Raw genomic sequence first — 26,879 nt, 5'->3', positions numbered from 1 at the left:
AGACATCTGAGGTGGGGATGCCAGCGTCTGCTCAAACATGGAGTTTGGAAACATGATACACTCCAAAGTCCAGCTCCTGCCACTATGCAGAGGGATTGTTTGATTTTTGACCAACAACTATTGATTACTTCAGGTCTCAGCGTAACTCCAAAGACCGCTCTGGTTCAGTGAGCTCTGAAGCTCCTAGTTACACGTGCGGGAAACTCCGCACTATGACACCTGCATTACACCAACACTGACCATCCTTGCTTTTTAGGTTGCTGGAGAACACTCCGAAGCAAGACACCATCCCGGGTGAGCAGAAGCCGCGCTGCAGCAGCGGAAGGAGCCAGAACCCCTGTAACATCCATCCCCCCACCCCCGCCCCCCCCCAGCTCGCTGACATCCCTCCTCAGCAAAGGACCCCAGCGCCCTGCCCCACTCTTGTCCGAGGACAGCCGTCCACACAACAGCTCTTCCCACAGCAGGAGGGGGAAAACAAAGACCTCGGGAGTCCCATGACCCCCAGGTACGGGACAAGACAACAGGTATCCTCCGCTCGTTGTTGCTGGCGTCACTACCCTCCTCGGCGACACGCCGCAAGGCAAGGGGAACGCAACGCTCCCGCAGACATCACCACGCCAGGGCGGCGGAGATTGGAGGAGAGAGCCCTGAGGAGCCCCGCCCCGCTCTCTCACTTCGACGCAGGCGCGCGCGTGCACGCACGCACAGGCACGCGCGCGCGGTAACCCCCCGCCGCCCCTCCCCCGCCCGGCCGTGACACCGCCGCACCCCGCTCGCCCCGTCCTGCCGCCGCCGCCGCGGGACGAGTTGAGGGACAGGGTCGCCGCGCCCGATACCGAGCAGGTCCTGCGGGGAGACACACGTGCACAGCCCCGCGCACCGAGGCTTTTCTCTTTCCCTTAGGTGAGCGATGTGGAATCGGGGCTAGGCCCCGCCAGTTGCGGGAGGAAGCGTGTGGGGGGAGAAGGACAGTTTAACGGTCGCGGCTCTGAGGGGAGCGGCGAGCGCCGGGAGGCAGCGCCCCGGGGCCTGGCTTTTGCCCTTCGCTGGCTGCCCTTCCCGTCTCGGCTGCTGGCTCCCGGCCCGGCTCCCCGGCCGGAGGGGCGCGGGGAGTGCGGGGCTGACGGCTGCTTTTGTTCGCCGTCACCTTGGCGGCGCCGTGCCGCCTGTCCGCGGTCGCGGTTCCGCCTCGCTCTCGGGAGGAGGCCGCGGGAGAAGCGGCCCTTGGAAGCCTCTTCCGGCGCAGCCCCCCGAGCCCTGCGTTACTTGGCCACAAATGCGGCGTTCTGGTCCGCGCTCGCCTCCCCCAGCTCGCATCACGCCTGGCCTTCCAGGGGCCTCTAGAGGTGTCTGCGTTGGGCATGTGCAGGATGCCTCTTCCTCTGTCTCGCCGGCACTGCAGAAGCGACCGTAGCTGCCCACCCTCGGCTCAGCTCGCCCTCCTTTTCTCTCCCGAATCGGTACTGCGGTGGCATCACTGGCTCGGAGGTCTCCAGTTCTGCAGACCTCGCCTCTTTCTGCTTCCTCTCCCCTAGTCACAACCTGAGCTTCTCCCTTTTCATAGGTAACATGGCTAAAGTTGCTGCAAGCACCTTTTATTATGCAGATCTGGATGTCTTGAGCTTCCCTTGTTTGTTTTCTGAGCTGAGCTTAGCATGTTCTGAGGCTTTTGCTCCTCTTAACCTCAGAGGGCTCAAGTAGAGGTCATTGTGGGCGCACAGGAGCATCCCCACTATAAAGCTGTTAAATCCTGTGGTTCATTGGGTGGCGTTGGATCTTGAACTTTGTGCCAAGCATCACCATTGGAAGAACCAATGCAGAAGAGTGAGATTGTTTGTTTCCAACCAGATTGACTTCGTTGTGTAGCTTTTGTTGTGGCCTTCCATGTTGGTTGGCAGTTTCCTGGCCCTACATGTATGTTCTAGACCTTTCAAGCTCAGTGTGCAAGTATTCTGCTTTGTTATAGAAAGACGTGTAAAGATACCAAAGGTATTTTTGAACTGTTGAGAAATTGAGTTATTTTGTTCCTTGCTCTGTTCCTGAGCAGGTAGATTACTTATACACAACCTGGATGTTTAATGCCAGCATGTTATTCTTTGGTCTGCGATGGGATGGAGGAGTAAGAGGGGAAAGATATCTTCTCTTGCTAGGCATTTATTTGTTACATAAAGGACTCTGCTGTTTCAGATTTTTCTCTGTTTGTTTGTGGGGTTCCCCTCCCCAGTTTCTCTCATGGACACTTGTAATTAGGGAGTAGTAGCAGAATGAAGATCGGTGATCAACTTACTCTGTTGGCCCTTGCAGCACAGGCTGTGTCCTGCTCAGTGTTGTGTGGTTTCCCCTGAAGTAATGTGGAGCTGCTGTGCATGCCTGAGCTCCTGAAGGTAGCGCAGCTGTCTTGTCAAAGCCCTGCCAATGGGTACAGAGTTTGTCTATTTGTATTTGGAGCAGAGAAGGTGATTTAGCTTCTGCAGATAACTTACCATGAATGAGGCATTCTGTGTTCATTGTGATTGTAAGTACCTACCCTAGGAAAGTGTTTTCCTTCTTAAGGGTTCCTTCTGATTGTGGACTCTGATAGCTAGGGTGTACTGGAACAATATTGATCGACCATCTGAAATACTGTTGTAATGGCAGATGTGGGCTTTGCCTTGTGGAATGATAATCTGTATCATATGTTTTTTTTTCATTGGTGAAGAAGATATTTTCTGAGGTAGCTAACTCAAACTGAAGAGACAACAGAATGAACCAACCGTCCAGTTTACTTATCTGATGGTTTTCCTGTTGAATAAAAATGTTGTCCTTTCTGGAACTGAGGTTTCAAATTATTCATTTGTTCTTACACTTAAAGACTGCTTTACATCATGGAAAAGATGCTGAGGAAACACAGTATCTTAACAGAGTGTTGAATTTGAGCATTCCTTCTTACTGTAGCAGTTGTAACACTGGATGTCATCTCTTTTAAGAGTATTTGACAAATGAAGAACTGCATTGCAACTCAAAGAACATGTGAGAAGATTAATATGTCAGATTAATAGATATCTCTCGTGAGCTACCAGGAGAAAGGTGCTGAGGCTGGCATTGGATGAGAGAGAGAGAGAGAGGTGCAGTGCCTATCCCAGCATCTGTTGCTGCTGTTACTGCTGTTCGGGTGGTGTTAGCTCTTTAGATGGCACAGTTTAACTGCCCGAAAGATGGTCCCCTGTAGTAGTCATGCCCCTAAAATAATACAGAGGGCTTTTGAGCTCCTATCAAAAACAAACAAACAACATACCCTGAAGGACAGCTTGATTTGAAATAACTGCATGCCGCTGCCTTGAGGTGCGGTCAGTTCAGACTGTAGCAGATTAGGGAAAGATCTTAAAGTAAAGGGATTGTAGTAGGTTATACAGGCTCAGTGGCCCTTACTGCTGATGGAGGAAGAATGCGAATGCTCATCTTGCAGAGCATGAAAGAGAGAAGGTGGTTTCAGTACTGAGCCAGGTTGTTTAAAACTTTTGATTGCCGTTTCAGTATTTTTTCATTTCAGTCAATGCTAATTTTACTTTACCATGGAGTACCCACAGCCTTTACAGGGCTGGAGTGTCAGTTGCCATTTGGACTTCTAGCTTTACTCGAAGAGTGGCTGCTCACACCATGTATTGCAGTGGTGGGGGCTCAGAGCTATGCTATGGACCCTGGTAGCAGGCACGGTCTTTAGGGCATTATTTGCTTGTCTGCAGTAGGAATCGCAGTTTCAAAGTGATAATCTGATCTAGGAGAAACCCATCCGAGATTGTGAGATCTCCTCTCCCCTTCCCTTCTGTTTTCCCTCTGCTCCTGTGTTGTGGGAAGTAGCACAGTATTCCTTGTGGCTTTGCTTTGTGTGCTCACTGCATGGGGAGCATCCTTCTGATTTGCAAGAGCATTTTGCCTAATTTTCTGTTCTGTTTGGATGGTATATTCAAATCTAATCAGCGACTGGGACGCGAGTTGCAGACTTGTGGATTTAAGAACAAGCCACACTGTTGCACATTTGTGTAAAACTGTAGCTCGATATCTGTGTGCCTTCAGTCATGACCAAATTGTTCTATGGAAGAGTTGTTTAAACCAAAAACAGTTGCTTACAGGTTTTTAGTAGACAAATGATGAGGTCTGCATCTCCCTCCCAAAGCTTAGAAGTTTGTCTTGTTTGAGGTTTCTTCATGTTCAGATGACACCTTCCTGAACGTGAACTCCTGACAGAAATTAGTTCATGTTTTGATTATTTATGAAGTAGAATTGATGAAGCATCCAGGCAGTGTCACTGTTGCTGGTCTGTCTTGAAGCAGGATGGAGATGGTTTTGAACTGCCTCTTTTGGCATCAGAGACTTGGTGCCAGTTTGTTCTCTGGGTACCGAATTTGAGCACACGTGCCATTCTGTGACCTTGCCACAGATGACTAGTCACACTTGTATTTTCTGCAGAATAAGGGGAATAATAACAAGAAATCTTGCATATATTTTATGCAAAAAAAGCTTCTCTAATGCGAGAGCTGCTGCTTGAACAAGATGCATACCAGTGAACATTGCAACTACTCAGTGTGTAGTGGCCTTCAGTACTTTTTCAGAAGCAATAGCTGTGGCCTCCCCGTGTAATCTGATAGGTGGCAGTTTTACCTTGGTTTGTTGTGAGGTTTTTTTGTTGTTTGGTTGGGCTTTTTTTAATTTAGTTGAAAAAGTGACAAACACAGTTTAATAAATAATAAGTAAAATACCCTTCCGTCTTTTATTCATTTGCTTATCTTTGCATGCAAATAAAAAATTTCTTTCTCTCCTAACTCTCCCATTGTTTTTCTTTTCTGGAAAGATGGAAATAAATCAAAATTTGAACTTGGTTGTTTGAGATAACAGTTACAAACTTACTCAGTCCCATCTGTGTGCTTTATGTTATGAATTTGAGTCATGCCAATCAAAGTTATCAGAAGCATAGCACTGGTGCGTGTGCATGTTCCCTTAGCGGTAGAGTCTGGTCCTTGGGGTGGGTGCCTTTAGGTCCCTTACCTCTTAATCTGGTCCAGAGGAGAAAGAGATTCCATGTTTTGTTTAGTCTTCCAGCTTGCGAGTCTATTACAGAACAGGTGGTGTGGCTGCTGGTTCTTCTTGGTTCAAGAATGCACTGCAAACCCCATATGCCTTCATGGTAGCACAAGAATTAGAATTACTGAATAGGGTGGGAATTGCATCTTGTCAATTAATCGTTAGGTCAGTTGGATGTAGGCAGGATTACCGGTGGATGAGCGGAGTCGCATGGGTGCTCGTGTTCCCCTGTCTGTGTAGTTTACGGCCCTATCAGGGTGCATGAAGGAGTGAGGTTCTTGAGCAGTGCAGTCGCACCATAGAGAAACTAGCTTATTTATTTGTTGAATTTCTGATGCTTGCCACCTCAGTTTTGGTGTTTCTGGCTTGTATGTACACGTATACCTTGAGCAGTAAGTTCTAATGAAGACACTTTCCCAAGGGCTGCTCAGGCTGATCTGAGAATGTAGCTCATTTCATTCAAATGAGAAGAGCACTCAGATTCTTTTTAGCTGTTATTCCTGGACTCGTGAGCATATACCAATGAAAATTGGAAAAATGGCTTTTATGGAGTAAAATGGCGTAAATTTCACTGGTTCCTTTATCTCTAAACACCCCTTGGGCTTGCTAAGATTTGGGTCCTTGACTTTAAGGAGGTGCTATACTAACTGGGACACGTGGAAGTTTTCATCTTCCTGAAACCTGGTTTCATGGCACTCATGTTGATAGCAAGGAGTACCCACATTTTTATTTTACTGCCTTTTAATGACTCGGAGACCTGAACAGTTCATTAAGCTTCTGCTACCCCTACTGAGATCTCTGAAGAGATAATGAAAGGAAATAATACTGAGACAGGTGAAGAATTGTACTGAGACATCATCCTGTAAAACACTCATTCTGTGATGTAAATCAATAGAGCTGTCACTTGAAATATGGGCAGAGGTAGATGGTGCTTATCTCTTAGAGCAGCCAACTGCTTGAAATAGCCAGCTGCTGTTTGAGATGCTTAGGGAAGAATTGGCTGTGTGTGCTTGCCTTTCTCTGATTTTTCTGAAAGGTTTCCGAAAGGTTTCAGCAACCTTTTCTGGAATAGGACAGCTTCCAATGAGGAAAAGATTAGAGTGATACAGATCCGATGTAGTGTAATGACTTGTCACAAATTATTGTTTTGTACGCAGAGGCATTTTCAGTGTTTCTTATGGCATGCCAGCAATTTGTTACCATATGTACTTTGCTTATTGCTGTAGTCAAAAGAATGTGTACTGGCTCTGATCTGCTTTTTAATCGGTTCTTCAAAAACCAAATGTGATGAAGCTCCATCCTTGTGTTCTTACAAGTGCTTGTTGTGAAGATCGTATTTTGTATTGTGCTTTTGGGGCAGGGGAGAAAAGAAAAAAAAAAGAATATCTCACTGGGAGAAGCAGGTCCTTCTTTTGTTAAGTTTTTCTGACTAAAATTCTCACATGCATGCCATTGCTGTAGTATGAGTCATGTTGGGAAGATCCCTGAACTGGTCATCTCTGAGGAATCAAAGTTTCCCTTCCCAGTCTTCAGGAAATGTGAATCCAGCCCACACAATTACTTCAGAATATTGACACTACCATCTTTGTTACAGATGTCACAAGCAGATGTGCTTGAGATAAGAGTGTTACTGGCTGACCCAAGAAAGTGTACTCCTGCTTGTTTTGCAGTGCTCTTCAACTTGGATTTTTAATTGTGTGCATCAGTTTATTGCCAAAGGCTTAAATAAATGATGCTAGAGGTTTTCAACAGGCTTTTTGTTTGTTTATTTGGGCATTTTAAGTACCTGTTTGTAAGGGACTTTGTATCTACTGTTCCTTCTTTGTCAGAGTAATGCGTAAATAGACCAAGAATCTTTTTATTTACTCAAAAGAGGTTGGGGAACGTGTTCTGAATTTGTGGAGTAGTTCTGTGTGAATTAAGGTCCTGTTCAGACTGTTTCAATTCTACTATCATCATGCTCATCCTTTTACAGGGAAGTTGTGATATATAGGGCTGTCTCCAAACTAACATGAATATTTTTTAATTGCAGCATTTGACACTGTGTACCAAAGAAATGGTGATGGAGAAGCCAAGTCCCCTGCTCGTAGGGCGGGAGTTCGTGAGACAGTACTACACTCTGCTAAATAAAGCTCCTGACTTCTTGCACAGGTGATACTTTCACTCACAAAGTGACTAATGTTTTTGAACAAAAGTGTACTTTGTACATGTACTGTTGATTGTAAATCAGATAAACATTAAATTCCGAGTATGGGAAGAAATGGACCAGGCTAACTTTTGGAAAACCATTCAATTTTACTGAAAACTCCTTAGACTCTACAACCAAGTCTGATCACATGGCATGGTATCAAGGTATTTCCTGTGTGGAAAAGTGAGCTGCTTCTCAGATGATAAAATGGTAATGTGGACATATTCCAGAAATACTTGTCTAAAAAGATGGAAAAGGAAAAGAAAATGGCAGAGGAAGCATGGGCATGAGATAAACCTGCTCATTATTTCAGGGTACCAAATTGTGCGTTGCCTCTGAGAAGTTTTTATGCAGATTGTGATTGGAGATTTAAGTATAAATGTCATGGCCTAGACACAAGGTAGTACAGTAATACAGTAGGCTTTTTTTACCCATGTCCACTATTTAACTGGTACTCTGAATGTACTTCTTAGTTCCTTTTTTCTCCCCTCTTTTTTTTTTTTTATTTCCTTCTTTTTCTGGTTTTGATTGGCTGCACACAGCTTGTCAGTTAAGATTTTGCGTTTCTGCATTTGGTCTTAGAGCAGCATGGATGTAATGAATAAGGACAAAACTCACTGCTTGGGTTGTCTTGTCTCAGAACTTGAGCTAAGGTTGATGGTGAAAAATTGGACTGTTTGAGCAGGAGGTGGCTTACTTAAGAATTCAGTCTTCAGACTAATGCCTCTTCTCATCTATAGCTCTGAGGTAGGGAAAACGAATGGTATTTTTACTTAAATCACTGGACTGCCATGGAACCATGTTCTTTTCTGTGTTTAAATCTATTTTTAAGGTGTCTGAGAGTGTATTCCGTGCTTTCCTAATCTATGTTTAGTAATCTAACAGAAGGTAAAAGCAGGATCTTGAGCAATTGTAGAATTTTTCCCTGCCCTCAAAACTTCCACGAGTCAGATGAGATTAGCATGGGCAGAACATGGACAAGTATGTCCATGTAGCACATCGATACCGGATACACAAACTAGCAGCTTACTCTTACCCAAGAACTGTGTTCCTTAGGGACATCACATGCTCTGGGTATTTTGCCTTGGAGTTAGCTTCTGAGGCAGTGCTGAGGCAGGTCTGTCAGTAAGTCACCATCTTGTTGACATGCGTAACTGTCCACTACCTGTAAAGCTCAAGCAGCTGAAATTCCTTGAAGAGACTTAGAAAGGGCTTGACTGTACCAGATTTTCAAGGCAGGAATTATGATGGGAGTAAATGATGTGCTGGAAATCCTGATACCAGAACATCAGGATCATTTTTGAATGATATAAAAGCCCAAGTTAGTAAGATAAGTTTCTTGTGGAGTGTGCTATCATTTTGCTCTGAGACCCAGCAATTTTGTGCATAAGCAAAGAGGCAAAGAAGAGTTGATATGAGATGATAAGGCCGTGCTTCACAGCTTAATACTAAAGGCGGGGGAAAATTATGTCAGTTCTACAGTGAGATTGTCTTTTCCTTCTGTAACGGTTATTTTCAGTCGCAGTTACACTGTATATTATAGTAAGTCACCCATGCCTCAAACTCAGTGTTGAAAATAGTCTTTGATTGTGCTCGTAAGTGCATTTACCTGTAGTGATAGTAACTGTAAGCTTGACAGAATTTGGTGGGGGGGGTGGTTGATTTGATTTAGGAAGCAAAACACTGTCGGTATGTGTGTTTCCTCCCTAACTGCTTCAATCAAAGAAGACGAGCTAGCTGACACATGCAGTGGGAATATTATGGAGCTGGTGTTCCTGGCATATTTGGGATGTGAACTGGTTTTTCCAGATAGGGATGATAGGAGATTGGCAGAAGTGTACGTGTGAGGAAAATTGGTGTCTGGGGGACATTTGGCCTGTTGAAGACAACTTTGGTGCTTTATGGGAGGTACTGGGTATTACTCCTACCCTTTTAAATCTCAAGCTTTACTTCAACAACTCTGAAATACAGCATTCCATATTATGCTCTGTGTGTGGTACATTGACTGGGAATGGGGAATTTTTCATAGAAGTTACCTTCTTGCAGGAATTCTGTTTTCATTAAGGGCTCCAAAAATGTTACAGACTTTTTTACAAATTTCTCTTAAATACGTCTGCACAGAAGTGTCCTAGAGGTTCTGATCTGGTTTGATTTAATCAGAGCTGATTCTTGAACTGCTTGTGTGAAATGTCTTCTAGCCAATTTCAGCCTATATCACTGCTGTCCTTCTTTGGGGCTGCAGCGATAGCTATTTTTTAATAGTCAGGCTCGAATACAGAGGACATTTGCCTTTTGGTTCTTTGGCCCCACCTTGTTTGAGTTGTGTACTCTGAGAGGACATCTAGTCTTCCCTCTTTCTCTTGATGTTAGTCTCTACAGCAGCTTGCTTGCTGCCACAGAAAGATTTGCTTTTCATGGAATTTTAACTCTGTCCCAGCGAAACCAGGACACATGGCTTCCTGGTGCTTGATGGCACTCCTGCTTGAAGGTTTGGACAGCAAGTGTTAAAGTTACTGGTTTATCTTATTAAAAGCTTGAGAAAGAGCACTGGCTATCCATTATTTTTTTTTATTTTATGTATTTATTTGTTTATTTCATTTATATTATTATTATAATGGCCTATCCAATATTGGTCATTATCTAAAGCTTATGCAGAGGTTATGGGTAAGCAGAGGTCAGTTTGCTCTCAAATTGGTGTTACGCAGCGTAGTTTGCATGCCTTTTGCACTTTAGGTGAATTTAGATGGCTTTACTGGCTCCTTAACTGAAAATCTATAATTACATATAACTGGGGACTTCACATTTACTCCTTTCCTGATCTGCAGTTCCCACTCACGAGGTTCTCTGTCTACCAAAGAGTTTGAACAGTTTTTAAAAGCAAGTTAAAATTCTTGGTCCCCCTGTGAAAGCAATTAATGAGCTATGCTGACTTTGAGGGAGCTTGCTTTGGTAATTAGAGACTGAAAAGAGGTTTTCCTATCTGCTTATGGACTCTCAGCTAACTTCTGCTTTTCCTTGCTGTTAGAAAGTGCTGAACCCTGCTCAAAACCATGGTTATGCAGTTGGTGTAACAATCTAATATTTCTTGGACTTTTTTCTGGACTTAGCCACAGGAGTTAAAATCTGTGGTTGGTATTTTCAGGAAAGTAGAACTGGAAATAATTTGTAGGTTTAGTAGGATAAACAATGAAATGGCAAAAGAGGAAGTGTTCGTGTTAAAGTTTGTATCTTAGTACTGACCAAGTGAAAGGTTGAGGTTAATTTAAGAGCTTAATGTGTATCTTGGGCAAACTGGAATACTGAATATTAAGCTTGTTTGTTCCTCTTTCCTTGGAGCCTTGGAAGCAGAAAATCATAGAATCATAGAGTCATAGAATAATTAGGGTTGAAAAGGACCTTAAGATCACCTAGTTCCAACCCCCTTGCCGTGGACAGGGACACCTTATGCTAAATCATATCACCCAAGGCCTCGTCCAACCTGGTCTTGAACACTGCCAGGGATGGAGCATTCACAACCTCCCTGGGCAACCTATTGTACCTTGGATTCCTGTTTGTGCTAAAACTCCTGATGCATTGAGCTCCATAGCTTTTGTCTAAAATATTTTTGGATCTTGGTTATATTTTTTCACTGCTCACTGCTATGACCTTTGCATCTCTTCGTTTGCAGATTTTATGGCAGGAATTCTTCTTATGTCCATGGAGGACTGGATGCCAGTGGGAAACCGCAAGAAGCAGTGTATGGTCAAGCTGTGCGTATCAAAATCAGTCCTGTAGTCCTCATCCATGTTCAGAACTTGTATAAATCAGTCTTATTCTTTACCAATTACTTTGACTTTCTTATCTGGTAAATACTGTATTGTGACACTGCCCCCTATGCAGAGGCAGATAGGAATTTGTTGGCTTGAATGATTTTTTTTTTCTGTTTGATTGTTGCTGCTTTTCCTGTGGGTTGTGTTTGATTCATCAGCTTTGCATCTGGACTGCAGAAAGTAGCATAGGAAGCAAAATCAAGAGGACCTGTTAGACTTGTCCTGTTGATGCATCTTATTTCAGTTAGACTCGGGAAGGGGACTTTGTGAGTTAAATGGAATTCTGTATGTTACCAAATTCTTCCTTAAGCGGAGTTTTCTTACAGTGGAAGGTAACTTTTGAAGAAATGAGGAAGTAAGTAAGGAAACACAAGTTTTCACTTTGGTTATAGCTCTTTATCAGAATAATGCTGTCACCTCAAAGCAGCTGCTCACATGGTAGCCACACCTTTGAGCAATGTGGCTCTTAGCTCAGGGCACATTTGGTTTCTTCTCCTTTCATCGGCAGAGCCTGATTTGGCACCACAAAAATCTTGGTGGTACGGATGTTACCCCCTCCTGTGACATTTGGATGCTTTGTGGATGTGTAGAGAGTTGGGTTCTTTTGTTTGGAGGGTAGTGTGGAAGCTTTTTTAACCACAGTGTAAATGCTGTCCTCTCACAGGCCCTTTAAAAAAATGAAAGCCTTAAAATAGGTCGCATGTTCTAACATGGCTGGAAAAATGGGATAGCAGGTTGTACGCTATTGTGAAGTGCTTGAATCATAGAATAATTTGCATTGGAAAGAGCCTTAAGATGATGTAGTTCCAACCTCCTGCCATGGGCAGGGACATCTCACACTCTAGACCATGTCACCCAAGGTCCAACCTAGCCTTGAACATTGCCAGGGATGGAGCATTCACCACTTCTTGAGCAACCTGTGCCAGTGCCTCAACTTCAGACTAAAAGTTAGATGAGCTCAGGTAGACTGTTCTCAGGAACCAAGACAGTTCTTGGTTTCCTATACTTCCCGGTGGGGTGCTTTTTTATGTTAGTTCAGACTTGGGTATTGAAAAGATCTAAAGTTCTGTACAAAACCAAGTGTGGCTAAACTGTAGCTCTTTATTTCTAGGAGATCCACAAGAAGGTGATGTCATTACAGTTCAGTGAATGCCACACCAAGATCCGTCATGTGGATGCTCATGCTACTCTGAGTGATGGAGTGGTTGTGCAAGTCATGGGAGAGCTGTCGAACAATGGGCAGCCCATGAGGAAGTTCATGCAGACTTTTGTGCTTGCTCCAGAAGTAAGTATTTGTAAGATTGTGTTTCCTTTCAAATAGTGATGATGGAAACCTGACCTGTAGCTACAGTTTGTCATAGTGGGGCAAAAGAATATCTGGCTCTTAGAGCTTGGCCTGGAGGCTATCATTAAATGTGTCACAGTGCAGAGGAACAAATTTGTTGGATCCATCCTGAGCTTTTTTATTTTCTTAGACTTGAAGTGTTGGAGCAGTAATACAAAGCAAAGTGGAGCTTGCATCTGGGAGCTGCTTTGGCACAGATCAATAAAATGTATTGTTCATCTCTGCAGATCAAGTCTCTAGTGTAGTTCTGTACTTCGTTCAAGTCTGTTGGCAGATGTGAGTGTGGGTTGGTGCTGCACAAGCTACTGCTGGGATTGAGCTCTTAGTGAGAGCAGAGTAAGGGTAAAGGGCGTTTTGTATTCTTTCTACTCTTTTCCTGCACTGCCTCACAAACTATGGTGTTGTTGGTGATTAATATTTCAGTTTTGTTCAGTTTCTTTGTTGTTACCCTGTGCAGTGCTGTAAGTGTACAGTCACCTGCTGAAGATTGTCTGTTTTTGTAATAGGAAAAATTCAAATTTCTTACTGAAACTGAGGGACTTTATGTTTATTTAGAATCTATGATTACTGTGACTTAGAAAAATTGGGAAGTTCTTGCTGCTTGAAACTTCCTCTTTCAATTGGGCAGAAGTTACTGCTCAATTGTAGAGAAGTGGTACTCTTTGGAAAATAGCTTTAGTGAAATAATCCTAGGTCAGATTGTTGGTGTGTACCACACAGAGCTTCTCTCTCTAAGCCATCTTTGTTGTTGATGGCCAATATACTGTATATGCAAAAAAAGAAAAAAAAAAAACATGGTGCTCTTTTACAGGGCTCTGTTCCAAACAAGTTCTATGTCCATAATGATATCTTCAGATATGAAGATGAAGTATTTGGGGATTCAGAAGGAGAACTTGACGAAGGTGAGAACTGTATGTGTAGCTCATTCTTGTTCTTCTAGCAGTGCTTTCAGAAATGTCTAGAGGTAGAAAGATGTGAGCTGTGTGTCTTTCTGATGTGTGGGAATAATTTGGGAGGTAGAGTATAGGTTGTGGTGCTGAAACTACTTGGTGGTCCAAATGTTCTTTGAAAGGAAGGTTGTGCAGTAGTACCTTATTCCTGAAGGGCTGAACTGGCTCAGGGTGGATGGTGCTTGGCAAAAAATGGAAATAATGAGCAATATTACTTCTGCTGCCACTGGTTTTGTCAGGCAGACTTGATTTCTTGGATCAGTTTAATTTTTAGATGAAGTAATTTGAAGAAGAAGTCAAATTGGCTTTTCAAATATGACTTGTAGTTTACTTTCATATCATCATCACATTCAGTAATTCATTTCTTTGGGGGGGGGGCTGAACTTGACCTGGGTGTCTTTTCCCCTCTGTTGACTGGGACAAAGCAAATCTAAGTATGTATGTACATGTGTTCACTGGATAATTTCTAGGGTTTTTTATGAGGCAAAGCAAATTCGAGTATGTACATACATGTGTTCACTGGATAATTTATGGTTTTTTTTTCATCATGGTTCTGTGGAACAGAGCGTCTAGGCACCTGTATTTGAAGTTAATTTTCTTAGTCTGAGGTACTGAGATTTTTATGAGCTAAAAGTGCAATCTTTCCTGTTTACTGCTATGATATGAAAAGTATCTGACCCATGAGCATTCCTCCCAGACTTTCCTATCAGCAGTATGTTTCTAGTTTCTCTTTTTTTTTTTTTTTGGAAAATAGTAAGAAACAAAGCTTGTTGAATGAGTGGAAGTGTCTTTTAGCTTTCCTTGCAGCTAATTTTGCCTTATTTTTGTTTGTGAAGCTTTATTTTGATCCCTACTACTTTAATATGCTTTTATTTTTAGTGCAGTTTGTGTGAACTTGCAGACATTTTTAAAGAAGTTTTTGGTTTTGTATCAGAGTCTGAGGAAGAGGTGGAAGAGGAGCAGGAGGAAAGACAGCCATCACCTGAACCTGTGCAAGAGAATACAAGCAGTACTTACTATGAAAACCATGCTGTAACGTAAGAAGTCCCTTTTATTGTATGAAGTTGCTTTCTTTAATGAAAGCAGCAGAATTGCTTTGGTTTTGGATTCTGGATGTGATATAACAGGTAGTTTTGGAAACTACTACACTTGATACTGGTCTATGTTATATTATTTTGAAACATTGCTTCTTGAATGGAGAGAGGAAGTGAGGGATGCTCTTATGCTCTTGCTATTTTCACTTCTAGTTTCAAATGTGAGGCAAAAAGGTAGCAACCCTTAATGAATTCTTCGTTAATTTGTCACATAAACTTACATCAGTTAGGTTATACAATGTAATTTATGTGAACAGATGGGTTAATAAAAGAGTGGTTAATTATACCTTCTCAAATTTGGGTACCACTTGGAACTGAGAGGAGGGTCTACTTTTTGAGAAATAAAAATATATTTATTACATAACTAGATGATGTCTGTTAAGTGCATCACTGACAACCCTAAATGCTGTTCACACAATGCTTCTGATGAGAAATCTTATGGATGAGGGGTGTCTGCAGGAATTCTGTCAGTGACTTGTTCAAGATAATGAAGGAAGTTTTAGATAAAAACATAAAGTCAAGTCTTGGTTTTGGGTTACTGTGCCAATCAGAATGAAGTCGTAAAGGCAACATTGATTAGATAGTCACCTGTGGCAGGAGCTACATAGGCAGAAGTGTCTGAAATTTTGTAAGCTTTTGGGGTGTCTGAAGAGAGGACTGAAGAACATCAGTTCCCTTACATTTCACTCAGAGTAGAGAAGTTCTGTGTGAGTTTTGGTAAACAAGACTCACAACTTCTTTGGCAAGGAACTTGTATAGCAGTTTTGTAAATAACTTGTGTGTTTCGTTCAAAAATTGACTTCATTTATGCATGTAGCTTAATTTTCCATTGGTCTCTTACTGTGCTCCTGTTCCTTTAGGAGCATTCCTTTATTCCTGTTCCTTTCCTGTTGCTTATGTGTTTTACATGTCTGTGTGATTTTTCAGATTCTCTGCAGAGAATTGTAAACCATGTCTTTGCTTCATCAGGAGTAAAAACTGGCTTTGTATGCAACTGCATGAGTACAGCTTAACTTATCGTAGTATCGTACATGTAGGTACATATGATAGCAACTGGAAATGGAGTGATCTTTCTGATACCAATCATTACCCATAGCATAGCTTATAAGAGGTCATAAAGTACAAAGCAAGTGATAAGCTGCATAACATGCACTTGATTATTGTAGCAATGGGATAGAGGAGGCGCTAGAAGAATCCTCTCATGAGCCTGAGCCAGAATTGGAGTCTGAAACGAAAACTGAGGAGCTGAAAGGTGAAGCAGAAGAAAAGACCCTTGAGGAGCTAGAAGAGAAGTCTCCATCTCCACCTCCCGTAGAACCTGTTTCACTCCCACAAGAGCCACCAAAGGTTAGTTCAAAGTTGTAGCTGTGCTTCTAGGTGCAGATGGTAAACCAAAAGATTTGGGTTTGACCTTAGCCTTTTTGAGTGGCCAAACCACTGCCTTGTTCAGTGTTATGCTGTATGAACAGCTAGACTTGAACCTTGAACTTGTAAAGATGCCAGGTTTCACTAAAAATGGTTTTGAGTTCTGCTTAAGTCAGCTATTTTAAATTTAATGCTCTGCTTGTAAAGTGTATGTGTTGTGGTTTATGCACATGTAAACCTTTTTAAATGTGGAGTTAATATATGCTACGAAAACACCTCAAGCTGCCATCAAGAAAAGTCGCTTACAATGGGAACCACTGCTCTTCCTTGAAAAAAAAAAGTAATGCATTGACACTTGCCAAACTGCTGGCAGTATGGTCCACAATCAGGATGGGGGCATCGACTGTCTCCTTCAGATACGATGCCTAATCTTAAAAACCACTGTGTGCGTCACCTGATATGGTGACACCTACGGTTGTTTGAAAGAGATGGGAGGAACCAGTGAAAGCTGGACAGAGGTCCCTTTGTAGCTCCCATGTTTATTTTTTTCCCAATCCTTTTTCTCTTTTCTGTTTTTAAAGTTCTGGTATCCACTTTCTTTCTCTGTGCAGAAGACACTGAACACTGCAGGGTTTTCAGTCCTAGGTTTGGTTATATCATTGAAAGCAGTGATCTGGGGATGCTGAGGGAACTGGGCTCGCCCACATATCAATAGTGGGCATGGTACACACTTGCTCCACGCCACTGGAGTCCACAGACAACTAGAACTGCAAATCCTTCTCTGTTCTTTGTTGTACTGCTTGCACAAAAATTATTTAACAGTCAGATATGAACCGAAAGTGTGTTTTCAGCAGACGAGTTTCCCTGTAGGAATGTCAGTGGTTTGCCATGATTAGTAGCCTAGGTTTGTTGCATTTCCTGCAGGCTTTCTCTTGGGCTTCAGTGACCAGTAAAAACCTGCCTCCTAGTGGTACTGTTTCTTCCTCTGGAATTCCACCCCATGTTAAAGCACCAGTCTCGCAGGTAATCCATCTGTGAACACCTTGGATTGTCTCATTACTTCTGCAGACTGCTTCAGTTGTGTAAATTAACAGACCAATTTGTTTGACTTAAATTGCACAAATTAATTGTGTCTTTAATGTTAATGCACTCACCTTCTTGTCACAAGCAAAGGCACATACATATAACAGGTGTAACTTTGGGTGATGGTGACCTTAAAATCTGTTCATATGGAGCCAGGAAATCGCTACTGACATTTTTGTGACCTATCTTAATGGGATATGGTTTTGTTTACAGGGGAAAACAAAACTAAACAAAAAACTCGCCACAAAATGGCTGTTTTCTAATACGTGCTTGAAAGGGGTATTTCATTGGCTGAGGTGCCCCTGCATTAAAAGGGATAGCACTGTTTCTGGTAAGGCGCAAGATTGCCTTGTAAGGCTGACGTCTATGGAAATATACTGGATTTCATTATCCATCCGTAATTAACTTGTCACAGAACCCTGTACCAACTTATGACTGTGTGAGGAATGGAAGGATTCACATTTCCTTGCCAGGACAATGCCATCTTCCCATTCCTGGGTTGACTGGGTGAGAAGGGGAAAGAGGAAGGAAAGTTAGACTGGGTTATAGCTCATGTCCTGCACATGCCAAGCCAGTGTGAGACAGTCTGAGACTCTCAATTCAGCTTTCTCCCTCTATATAACCCCCCTGAAAATATGTGCTTTAAGCTCTTCTATTGGTGCTGTGTACCAAAGTACTCTATGATGTAGTAGCTCATGTTCAGCCTTCTTAAAGGACTGCAGTTTTCAGTAGAGCAGCTGGATTATTGCAGCTGTTGATATTGCATTGGTTTCTTCTCAACTGACTTACTGACAGAGAGGAACCTGTCTAGGATTGTCCTTCAGCCAAATGCATGTTGAAAAAGAAAACACAGAAAAACAACACCTTGTATGGTGTTGCTTCTGGTCTGAGGGGCTGTCATGGGAATGAGATAATGGCTGCGTAACGAGTTGGGAAGCCTGTCTGTCTTCAGCAGCTTCACCAGGGCTTTGAGCATTTTAGGTAGTATTTGAGCCATAAAAAAAAAAATGTGTTTTTTCTAGAACAGAATAGATTTTCCTTATGCAAACCCCAGATTAGTTTTGACTTATTTGCTGTAGGGATGGTGGATTTTTTGCAAAAGTCGTTTCATATTGTCTGTACAAGAGAGCAGAATATAGCTTTTAAATTTCCCTTTAACCTCTTTTGCATTGCCTCTGCAGCTAGTGATGCTTTCTGCCTTTTAGATTACTTGTGTTGTGACTTTATGAATTAAATAATTGTGTGGGAAAGTTTCTGAACAATACTGAAATGGCACGAATTTCAACTCGCAGCTCTTCTGGATACAGAACCAGTTAGTTCTTGGTTCTTTTTCTTGCATGCTTTTCAGACATAGTACATAGAAAGCAGGTAAAAAAGGCACCGGAACAATTTCTGCCAGGAGTTAGAGATCAGTAGCAGCTTTTTTCTGTTGTCTTGAATCCCTTAATGCCAGATACTCTGCAGGTAAATGAGGACTAGATTGCATTGGTGGGTGGGTGGCTCCTTTGGAATGTTGTTCTAGCATCATCTAGCGATGTTGCAGCTGTAACTAGTGATGCAGCAGTTAACTGTCCTTCTCTGCATCACTCCAGCTTTTCCCCCATCTTTTAGCAAGTTAAAAATATAGCTTCTGTAGTGTTAACTCAGAACCCCTCCAAGGGCTGCACACATACTGTTTTGGATATAAACCAGGTCAGTTCCTGTTGATGGACAGCTGTGGAGTTAAACAGGTTAGCATTTCTTGCCATTTTTCTTCTTGTGGGTGATGAGAAGTCACCCTGCCTACACTGATAAGTCAGGCCCTCTCTTTATAGCATCTTCAGATCTTCTGACCTGCCATCTGCATGAACACTTCAGCTGTCTAGGGGTGCCGTAGGGACAGAGGTAGGCAGCCCCGACTCTGGTCTGCTCTCTCAGAAGTGGTGCATTCAGGAAAAAAAAAAGAGCTATTTATAGCATTCTCTTACCACCTTAGATCTGCTTGGACTCTGGATACACTCTTCCATACCATGTAGTGCTTTTGTGGAAGTGATTGACGAGTGTCTTTAGTAAGTTGTGTGATCTACATTTACCTCAGAAACAGTGTGGGGGCTATCTGAGTTATGCATCTGACCTAGCTACTGGAATTATGGCAAGATGATGTGGGGTTTTCTCTTGTGTTTTCATTTGAAGTGGGGTTTCTTGCTGTTTGCTTGGCTAGTTGTTTCTTGGCATGTGTTTTGATTGTGGCAGGCATCTCTAGAGAAGATTTTAAGCCTTGTGAGATTTCAAAAGTGGAATTGTACCAGCCCTTGAAGGCACCTCTTCTCTTTCTTTTTCTGTCCCATCCTCTGTTTTGTGGGGGGGCATTCAGTTCCAAAGTTGGTGGAGTAAAGGCTGACTTGTGGCTAGTTTTGCTGCCATTGCCAGTAGCATTGCAATAGCAGAAAAAGGTCCTTTTCCTACCCCATGTGAGCTCCTGAAGAGGAGAGACAATGTCACCTTTTGTTTAATTGTTCCCAAAGCCCTGTTATGCTGATGTTTGTGACATACTTGGCTCCTTTAGTGTCTGTTGAAATCCTTATTCTGTGCCTCTCAGTCCACTTTGTGTGCTCCCTGTGAAATGAGAGTTGCAACTAGAGAAAAGATCGGTGAGTAGAAGATGGCAGGGGAGCTCCAGTGACCTGTGATGAGGCACAGTAAAAGGGATTTAACAGCAAGGCTGATATTTTCAGCCTTATTCTTGGAGTTGAAGAAATGATCCTAGAAAGGGTCGAAGGACAAGCAGAGTAGAGTATAAGTGATAGAAGGGCTGAAACATTTGTTGTGTGCATAATACCTTCATTTTTCATGTAAAATACAGTCTTTTACCCCTGTGAGGTACTCTGGCAGGAACCATCAGTTGTCTTGAGCTCTTAAACGAAAATAAGGGAGATGTTTAACATCAGCTGCTTCTCCACAGCAGTCTGGGCCTATAGCCATTATCCTTGTGTTTAATCTTCCTTGGAGGCTAGTATTCTTCTTTGTGTTCCTAAGGATCATTTTATTTTTCTAAAATAAGAACCCAGCACAGCAGCAGCTGCTGGACCGCTGTACTGAAAATGGAATTCAAAAAATGTTGGAAGTTGCTTTGGTAACCAACAGGCTACACTGTTCTGTCCCTTTTTCTCAAATTATCTTTAAAAGCATTCTTTTGCTTGCAGAAAATGGAATAGGTGTTCTAGTTCCTAAGAACATGAAGGGTGTACTTTGAGCATCATGTCCTTGACATCAGGGAAGTTGAGGAATATCCTCAGCAGGTAGCCTGAAGAAATTGCTGTTTCAGATGGCTTTATTGTATCAGAAATACTTACTACGCTCTGAGGGCTTTTGGTTTGTTCTCTTTTTTTGGTGTTTTCCTTACAGTTGTTCTGCACTCGAGGAAAAGAATCCCCCAGGGACTCAGACTCACTCAAAATGTCATTTGCCCATCTCTTTGTGTTCATCTCAGACTACCTTCTAATCTATGAAGTTTGAGCTTGGCATGAGGAATTTTATTTCATCTATGTGGGATTTTTAGTCTGAATAACAAAGTGTTGCAGTCTCAGTGCCTGGTCAAACATGGACAGTTCACCTTAGCCATGTTCTGGGCAGCCACTCTGATGAAGAGATGTTTGTTTTGCACCTTTTAGCAGCGATAACTCAACACTGCAGTCCTGGATTGGTACAGAGGAATTTATAGAGGTGGAAAAAAATGTATTCCCAAACACATTGACATGCGTGTATATCTTCTGGAGTTAATTTTGTGCATGCCACTTATGTATCTTGGGGGGGGGAAGAGGGAGCTTGTTTTGGTGAGTTTTGAAGGTTTTTATTGGGCTGGTGTTTAATAGTGCCTGGTTTTGTCCTGTTTTAGCCAAGAGTTGAAACTAAACCTGAAGCTCAGTCTCAGCCTCCTCGTGCCCGTGAACAGCGTCCCAGGGAAAGACCTGGTTTTCCACCCCGAGGACCTCGACCAGGTAATGTAGACCAGCTTCTGTGTCTGCTTGGGACTAGTTACTTACAAGGAGAGGTGGACTAGTTACTTACAAGGAGAGGTGCCTCCTTGATGGGTCTTGTATATACCTGTGTCATATTTGGCTGATAACTGTCTGTTCCTTCTGCCTTCAACTAGAAATGGGGCAGTATGATTTGGAGTCCTGGCTGGTGATGACCTGTTGCAAAGATCAGACATAATTTCCAATCTTCTGCTTTTTTTTTTGTTAGTCAGGCCATTTGCTTCTCTGCTTAAGCATTTTTTTGTGCAGCTTGGTGTAGTTCTGAAAAGCTGGAATGGAAATACGATTTTTTTTCCATGTCTTCTAGTTTTGCTGAACCTTGCAAGTGAGAGCTCTTAAACATCTCCTGTTGTTCTTTGTTTTGGAAGCAAATCTTCCCACTGTGTCAGCCTCAGTCAGTTAGTAATTTTATACGTATTTTTCCATCTTTTTTTAGTTGTCTAAAATGCCATTCTCAGCTTGGCTGCCTTGTGTTTGTCCTTGTTTGTGAGCAGCCAGCTCTCTGTGTTTTCTTACTCATATGGAGTATCCATATTTGTAGGAGGTTCTGGCTAGAAAACATGCAGGTTCCTTGACAGTCATCAGCAGTGGTGTTGAGAGTTCTGGAAGCCTTCTGGGTTGTGTTTGTCAGTGCAGCCCGGTCACTTGACAAACTGGGCAAAAGCTGTCCAGCCAAAGGCCCAGAGTTGCAGGACGTTGATGAGTTCATAGTTTTCTCTAAGTATGAAAATCCATCCCAAGTTCTAAGGGAAGGGATAGCATCTGCAGTTATCCTGATGTGGCTCTGCCAGCTTGAAGTGCTTAAGTCTCAGTGACTGTAAGTGTCTCTTCCAGGTCTTGCTAAAACTGATTCTAGTGAAGGTGTTCAGTAAGTGCATACCAGACTGTGGTACAGATTGGGGTTACGAGTGCTTTTCGCTTGAGTCAGTGCCAAGTGTATCTTCACTCGGGGACCGCACTGAAACTGAAAAGATTAAAGGCACCAAGAAAGAACCATGGCATCTGTTACAGATCAATGTTTCATGGTTTTTTGACATGTCATCTGCAGCAGGGAGCAAAAGCTGCAACTTCGGACTAAATCAAGTTACAAGTCTGGATTTCTACTACTCTTGGATGTGATACAAGTCATACAGAAAATGTGTCGCAGAGCCTGAGTCTTTTAATTCTGGTCTGGGGAATAGCAGAAGCAGGGGAGATAAAGCTGAAATCTCAGGACACCAAGTGGTAGAACTTCGGTCCTACAACCTTGTTTTCAAACACAGTCAGGGAGCTGTTTTATCTGCTGAAAGGAATGCTGTAAATGGGCCTGTAGGGGAAAATGAGGAGAGAAAGGGGTATATACCTATGTTGTACCGCTACAGGTGCAAAAGGAGTAACAGTGTTCTGCTCTCACACTGCAAGGCAGGTCATAATTTAGTAGGGAGATACTGGGAAAGGTTTTATCTTGCATGTTGGAAAAAAGACTCGTACTTCGGTTGAACTTGAGAGAACATGAGGGACTCTCACTTGTGTGTGGGACAACACACATGGTGGAAGATGAAAGCAGAAGAGGTGACTGGCAAACACTGTTTTTAACATGAGTGACAAAGTAAGGAAACTTACTGTGCTGAGGAATTGATGAAGAGGTGACTTAAATCCAGATCTTTTACAAAGTACATTCCAATAGGTAGTGAGCTCCTCTACAGTATAACAATTTAAGATGTAACAAGAACCTCTTACACAAACTTGCCCAGTGTGCCCAGTGTTTTAGTTAACGTGAATTTTATTGAACCTAACCAGGGAAACCAGATGAAAGGAAACAAATACCTTGTGGTATTATTACAAACTCTGTAAAGAGGAGGATAAGCTCAAGAGCTGAAGGTACAGAACTGTTTGAGCAAACGTGCTTGGTGCTGTTCATAGATGTGCTTGTCTGAATCTATGCACAACTTACAACCCTGGTGGCTCTACCTTCTTCTTCCTGTTGACTTTAGGGAGAGGGGACATGGAACAGAGCGAGTCGGATAATCGTCGGATCATTCGCTATCCAGACAGTCACCAGCTCTTTGTTGGGAACTTGCCACATGATATCGATGAGAGTGAACTGAAGGAGTTCTTCATGAGTAAGTAGCAATTTCAGCTGCAGAGACTAAGCAGAAAAACTGTGTTGAGAAGCCACGTAATGTTCACTTAGGGCCAGATGGAGAACTTCTACATGCTGTGACACTGCAAGTGTTGTTTAGAACAAATGCAGGGGTGGTAGAGCTGGCACTGTGGGTTTTGATATTGTGACTTTTCCTTGTGTCTTCCCAGGCTTTGGAAATGTGGTAGAACTTCGCATCAATACTAAAGGAGTGGGAGGAAAACTGCCCAATTTTGGTTTTGTGGTATTTGATGATTCTGAGCCGGTCCAGCGAATTTTAGTTGCAAAAGTAAGTATTGGCATTGAGTAACCTCCAAAGGATGGACTGAGTGTCCTGAACCCCAAATGGTGTGGGCTGTCCAGTTTGCCTTGCTGTTGTTTGTGGCATTCAGACAGTTGTAAGACAAACATAGTTCTGGCATAGTCATTCTGTCAGGAGCAGTCTGGAGCTTACAATAGCGTTCTTCAAACCACATCAGACCTCGCACAGAGACACCACGTGGAGCTCCGCACTCTCAGAGATCTTTTTAAGCTGAAAGCTGAGTATGTAACCTTTTGAAGGGCAGCCCATGGAGCTCTGAATTCTGCATCCTGGGGCTGAGGAAGAGGAGCAGAGTGATTTGTGGTTGTGACTTGAGGAACTGGAGAGGAGAAAGCAGCGGTGTGCATTTCTAGAATGTGGAACCAAGGCTTGGCTGAATAATTCTTCAGGAGCTTTAGCCCTGAGGTGAATAGGCTGAAGTGGGCAGTGAAGAGGCTAAAGATGTCCCTGCCCTTACTGGAGGAAGACAGTTAATTCTTTGCATGTCAAATGAATTTAGAAATGCCGTCCCCTTTACTGTAGACCACTGGGGCTAAGGTTGTGTGGTGCAGGGAACAAATTGGTTTCTTTTGCATGTAAATGAAGGTAGGCTGAGAACACAGTGTTTTCATATGCCTTGTGTAAGCAGCCTCTGTGGAATGGAGGCTAACTAATGGTGTGCCTTGACCACTTTTCCCTATAAGCCTATTATGTTCCGGGGTGAGGTGCGCTTGAACGTAGAAGAGAAAAAAACAAGAGCTGCTCGTGAGCGAGAGACCCGAGGAGGCGATGACCGTAGGGATATTCGGCGCAATGATAGAGGTCCTGGGGGCCCCCGTGGAATAGTGGGTGGTGGCATGATGCGAGACCGTGATGGAAGAGGACCCCCTCCGAGAGGCGGCATGGCGCAGAAGCTCGGCTCTGGACGAGGCACCGGGCAAATGGAAGGCCGCTTCACTGGACAGCGTCGCTGAGCCCTCCACTGTGGGCAGTCTGTCTTGGAAGTGGTACATTATCCATCGTGTTTGCATTCTTGTTAATTTTTTTTTTTTTTTTTTTGGCTTTGGAATGTGACACAGCCCGTCTGGTCATTTCTTTGATGTGAAAGCATCCTTTGGTTTCCAGTTTAAATTGAGGTGGACGTTCTTTCCCCAGTTTCACAACAGGAGTCATGCTGTTAATTTATAAATGTAGACTTGGAGAATTGAGGACTGGAAAAAAGAAAGAAAAAAAAAAAAAGAAAAAAAAAAAGACTGGTTAACTATCTGCAACAAAAGTGAACTAAAGGACATGCCCACTAGAATCCAGGTCCTTTCAGTCCAAAACCCTCTACTGCACATTTTGTGTAAGTGTTCCTGTTTCTGCCTATTACTGTTGGAAACACAAGTAGTACAATCTGTGCAATTGGAGAAGCTTGCCTTTTTTTCTTTTTTTTTTTTTTTTGTCTTTCTTAGAACACTTGGCTCCAAACAAACTTGTGTTTACACACTCATCCAAATGCACTAATGGGTACTCTGGACTCATTTATACTGACAGCTGCAGGAGGCATCGGAGGGAAAGACCTTCATCCTCTTTCTCAGACAGAATAGCTTGGGAAACAATGTGGGCATCTGATCTGTTTGCTGTGACCAACATATGTACACACACAAACCTTAATAAGACTATGAGTTTATTCCAGAAGGAATCCATTTAGCTGTAAACTAAGCAGAACCCTGAGTTTCAAAGTCATAGCCCTGAGTACACAGCAGGTTTGATAGCTCATGTCCGATTTTTCTACCTGCCCCTCTTCAGTACCGGGATGGCTGCTCAACACACTCCTTCCCCTCGCCCCTTCGATACGCATTGTACAGTGAAATTTGTCTTGACTGTATTTGAGTTCTCTGGTAATGTAATAAGCATGATGGTGCCTTCTCTGAATACATCATTCCAGTCTTGCTGGTGATTTTGTACAGTATAGTGTATGAATTACTGTGCTACAAAGCCAATCGGCTTCAAAGCATTTAAAGGAAGTTGTGGAAAAATTGTATTAAAAAAAAACCAATTGCAGTATCTTTCAATCAGTAAACGTTGATGAAATGATCATCCACCTTGCTTGTCACTTCACAAGTTCGCCTGTTTTTTTGCAGAGGGGGGAAGGGAGGAAGAAGGCATCAAGCAGTGTCCAGGTTGCCTCTTAAACAGTTACAGAAAATGGAGTTGACATCTCCCTTGGACATACATTTCAAAAGTCAGTCAGGAATGGCGGATGCTTTTGGCCAGCTCAGAATGGGTAGAACTGAGCATCTTTGTTGAGGGTGAGCTTATCAAATGAGGATACTGCAATTTCCCAAGAACCAAACAGCAGCTCTTAAGCTTTTGCATTTTCCAGTTGCACTTTCTTAAAAACTCTTAACTCATTTTGCACATAACTCTCAGATGAAGTTGGCACTCGTGACTCTGGACAGAAGGCTTGGAAGGGGACACCCTCTCGTGCAGCTTACTGGTGGGTTTCCAGTGCAGAGGTCTGCTTCCAGATGACATTCTGGAGCGCGTTTCGAGGGGGGGTGCAAAAGTGTAAAGCTGCTGCTGCTGGGCATGGAAGACCTCCCTCCCATCAGCCAACTGCCATGTTAAGCAGGAATGTAGGGCAGCACAGCAGCCTGGTTTTGTTATTATGCAATCAGCTGCTGGTTTCACTTAAGTTGGAAGATGTTGCACATACTTCTCTGAGGCATTAGACCAAGTGAAGCAGCATCTGTGTTTTCTCCCAGACACAAGGTCTTCTGTGTTCAGTGGTAAGTCTTGCACTGTTTTCATACACTTTTTTCCCCTGGGCACATTTCTAACAGTTTCCATGTCCGTATTACAGTTTTCTGTTGAAGGTCTCACATTTTTAGTTGTTACCTGGAGGTCTGTGGTACTTGAACCACTCACCACGCACCACCCGCCACCCTATAGGTTTGAAGCCTTTGGACAAACTGCTGCACCGGTTTGCTACCGGTGTCTTTCATGTAGCTTTTGCTTTTTCCCCTTTTGTAGTGCTGTGGTGTTTTGCTGCCACCTCATTCATTTGGATGGCAATTGGGAATAATCTTGACAACAAAAACTGGAGTATTAAAAAGAGCTACTGAGCCATCCTACTTTCTGGCTTACTCCTTGTGAGTAAATGACATGGGCAAGTGTTGGAACGTCGTCAAGTGAAGTTTACATGGTGATAGCTCACCTGCTGTACTGTGGACTCTTGGTGTTCTCGACCCTCTTGGTAGTCAGTGTACCTCTTAGAGCAAAGGAAGGGACTCACTGACCTTTACTGTTAGTTGCTGATTCGTGGATGGTGGGAGTATTTTGTCTTTACGGTTCTATTTCAACCAACCCGGCTGACCATCTTGGCTTTACTAGGCATACAAGACAGTGGATTACCATCTTCATTGCTGTAGCGTGTCAAGCAGTATATGCTAGTAGATTCTAGTTTAATTGTTGCAGGTGGAAAGTATTTTTACTTTAAGTTTACATTCTGAATGTGTTTTGACTAAACATACCAATAAACTACTGATGTCTGCAGCATT

At 43.0% G+C, this 26,879-nt stretch overlaps 1 protein-coding gene across 2 annotated transcripts; it reads left to right on the top strand.

Annotated features, from left to right (window-relative positions):
- Window positions 1–704: 704 nt before the first annotated feature.
- On the top strand, window positions 705–26,879 carry G3BP2 (G3BP stress granule assembly factor 2). 2 transcript variants are annotated; one of them, XM_061463494.1, is made up of 12 exons: window positions 705–906; window positions 7,094–7,212; window positions 10,917–10,998; window positions 12,170–12,343; window positions 13,215–13,305; window positions 14,288–14,390; window positions 15,614–15,794; window positions 16,737–16,835; window positions 20,770–20,872; window positions 22,885–23,013; window positions 23,204–23,322; window positions 24,039–26,879. In XM_061463494.1, the coding sequence occupies exons 2-12, from the start codon at window positions 7,118–7,120 to the stop codon at window positions 24,306–24,308; spliced, it is 1,446 nt and encodes a 481-aa protein (XP_061319478.1). In that variant the 5' UTR covers window positions 705–906; window positions 7,094–7,117; the 3' UTR covers window positions 24,309–26,879. The 2 variants fall into 2 exon arrangements, with proteins under 2 accessions (XP_061319478.1, XP_061319486.1); XM_061463502.1 differs by lacking the exon at window positions 16,737–16,835.

Source organism: Pezoporus flaviventris, unplaced genomic scaffold (assembly GCF_033815535.1).
Source record: "Pezoporus flaviventris isolate CSIRO_AGI_PZ_B2104156 unplaced genomic scaffold, CSIRO_AGI_Pfla_v1 ptg000002l, whole genome shotgun sequence".
Lineage (NCBI taxonomy): Eukaryota > Metazoa > Chordata > Aves > Psittaciformes > Psittacidae > Pezoporus > Pezoporus flaviventris.
Note: the sequence above shows the minus strand (reverse complement) of the source record. Positions and strands in the feature narration are given on the sequence as shown.

What these genes read in the sequence shown, in the direction of transcription:
- G3BP2 (XM_061463494.1), top strand. Translation starts at nt 7,118, where the DNA reads ATGGTGATGGAGAAGCCAAGTCCCCTGCTCGTAGGGCGGGAGTTCGTG. An exon ending in CTTTTGTGCTTGCTCCAGAA is followed by an intron (nt 12,344 to 13,214) that starts GTAAGTATTTGT and finishes GCTCTTTTACAG; the next exon opens with GGCTCTGTTCCAAACAAGTT. An exon ending in TATGAAAACCATGCTGTAAC is followed by an intron (nt 14,391 to 15,613) that starts GTAAGAAGTCCC and finishes TGATTATTGTAG; the next exon opens with CAATGGGATAGAGGAGGCGC.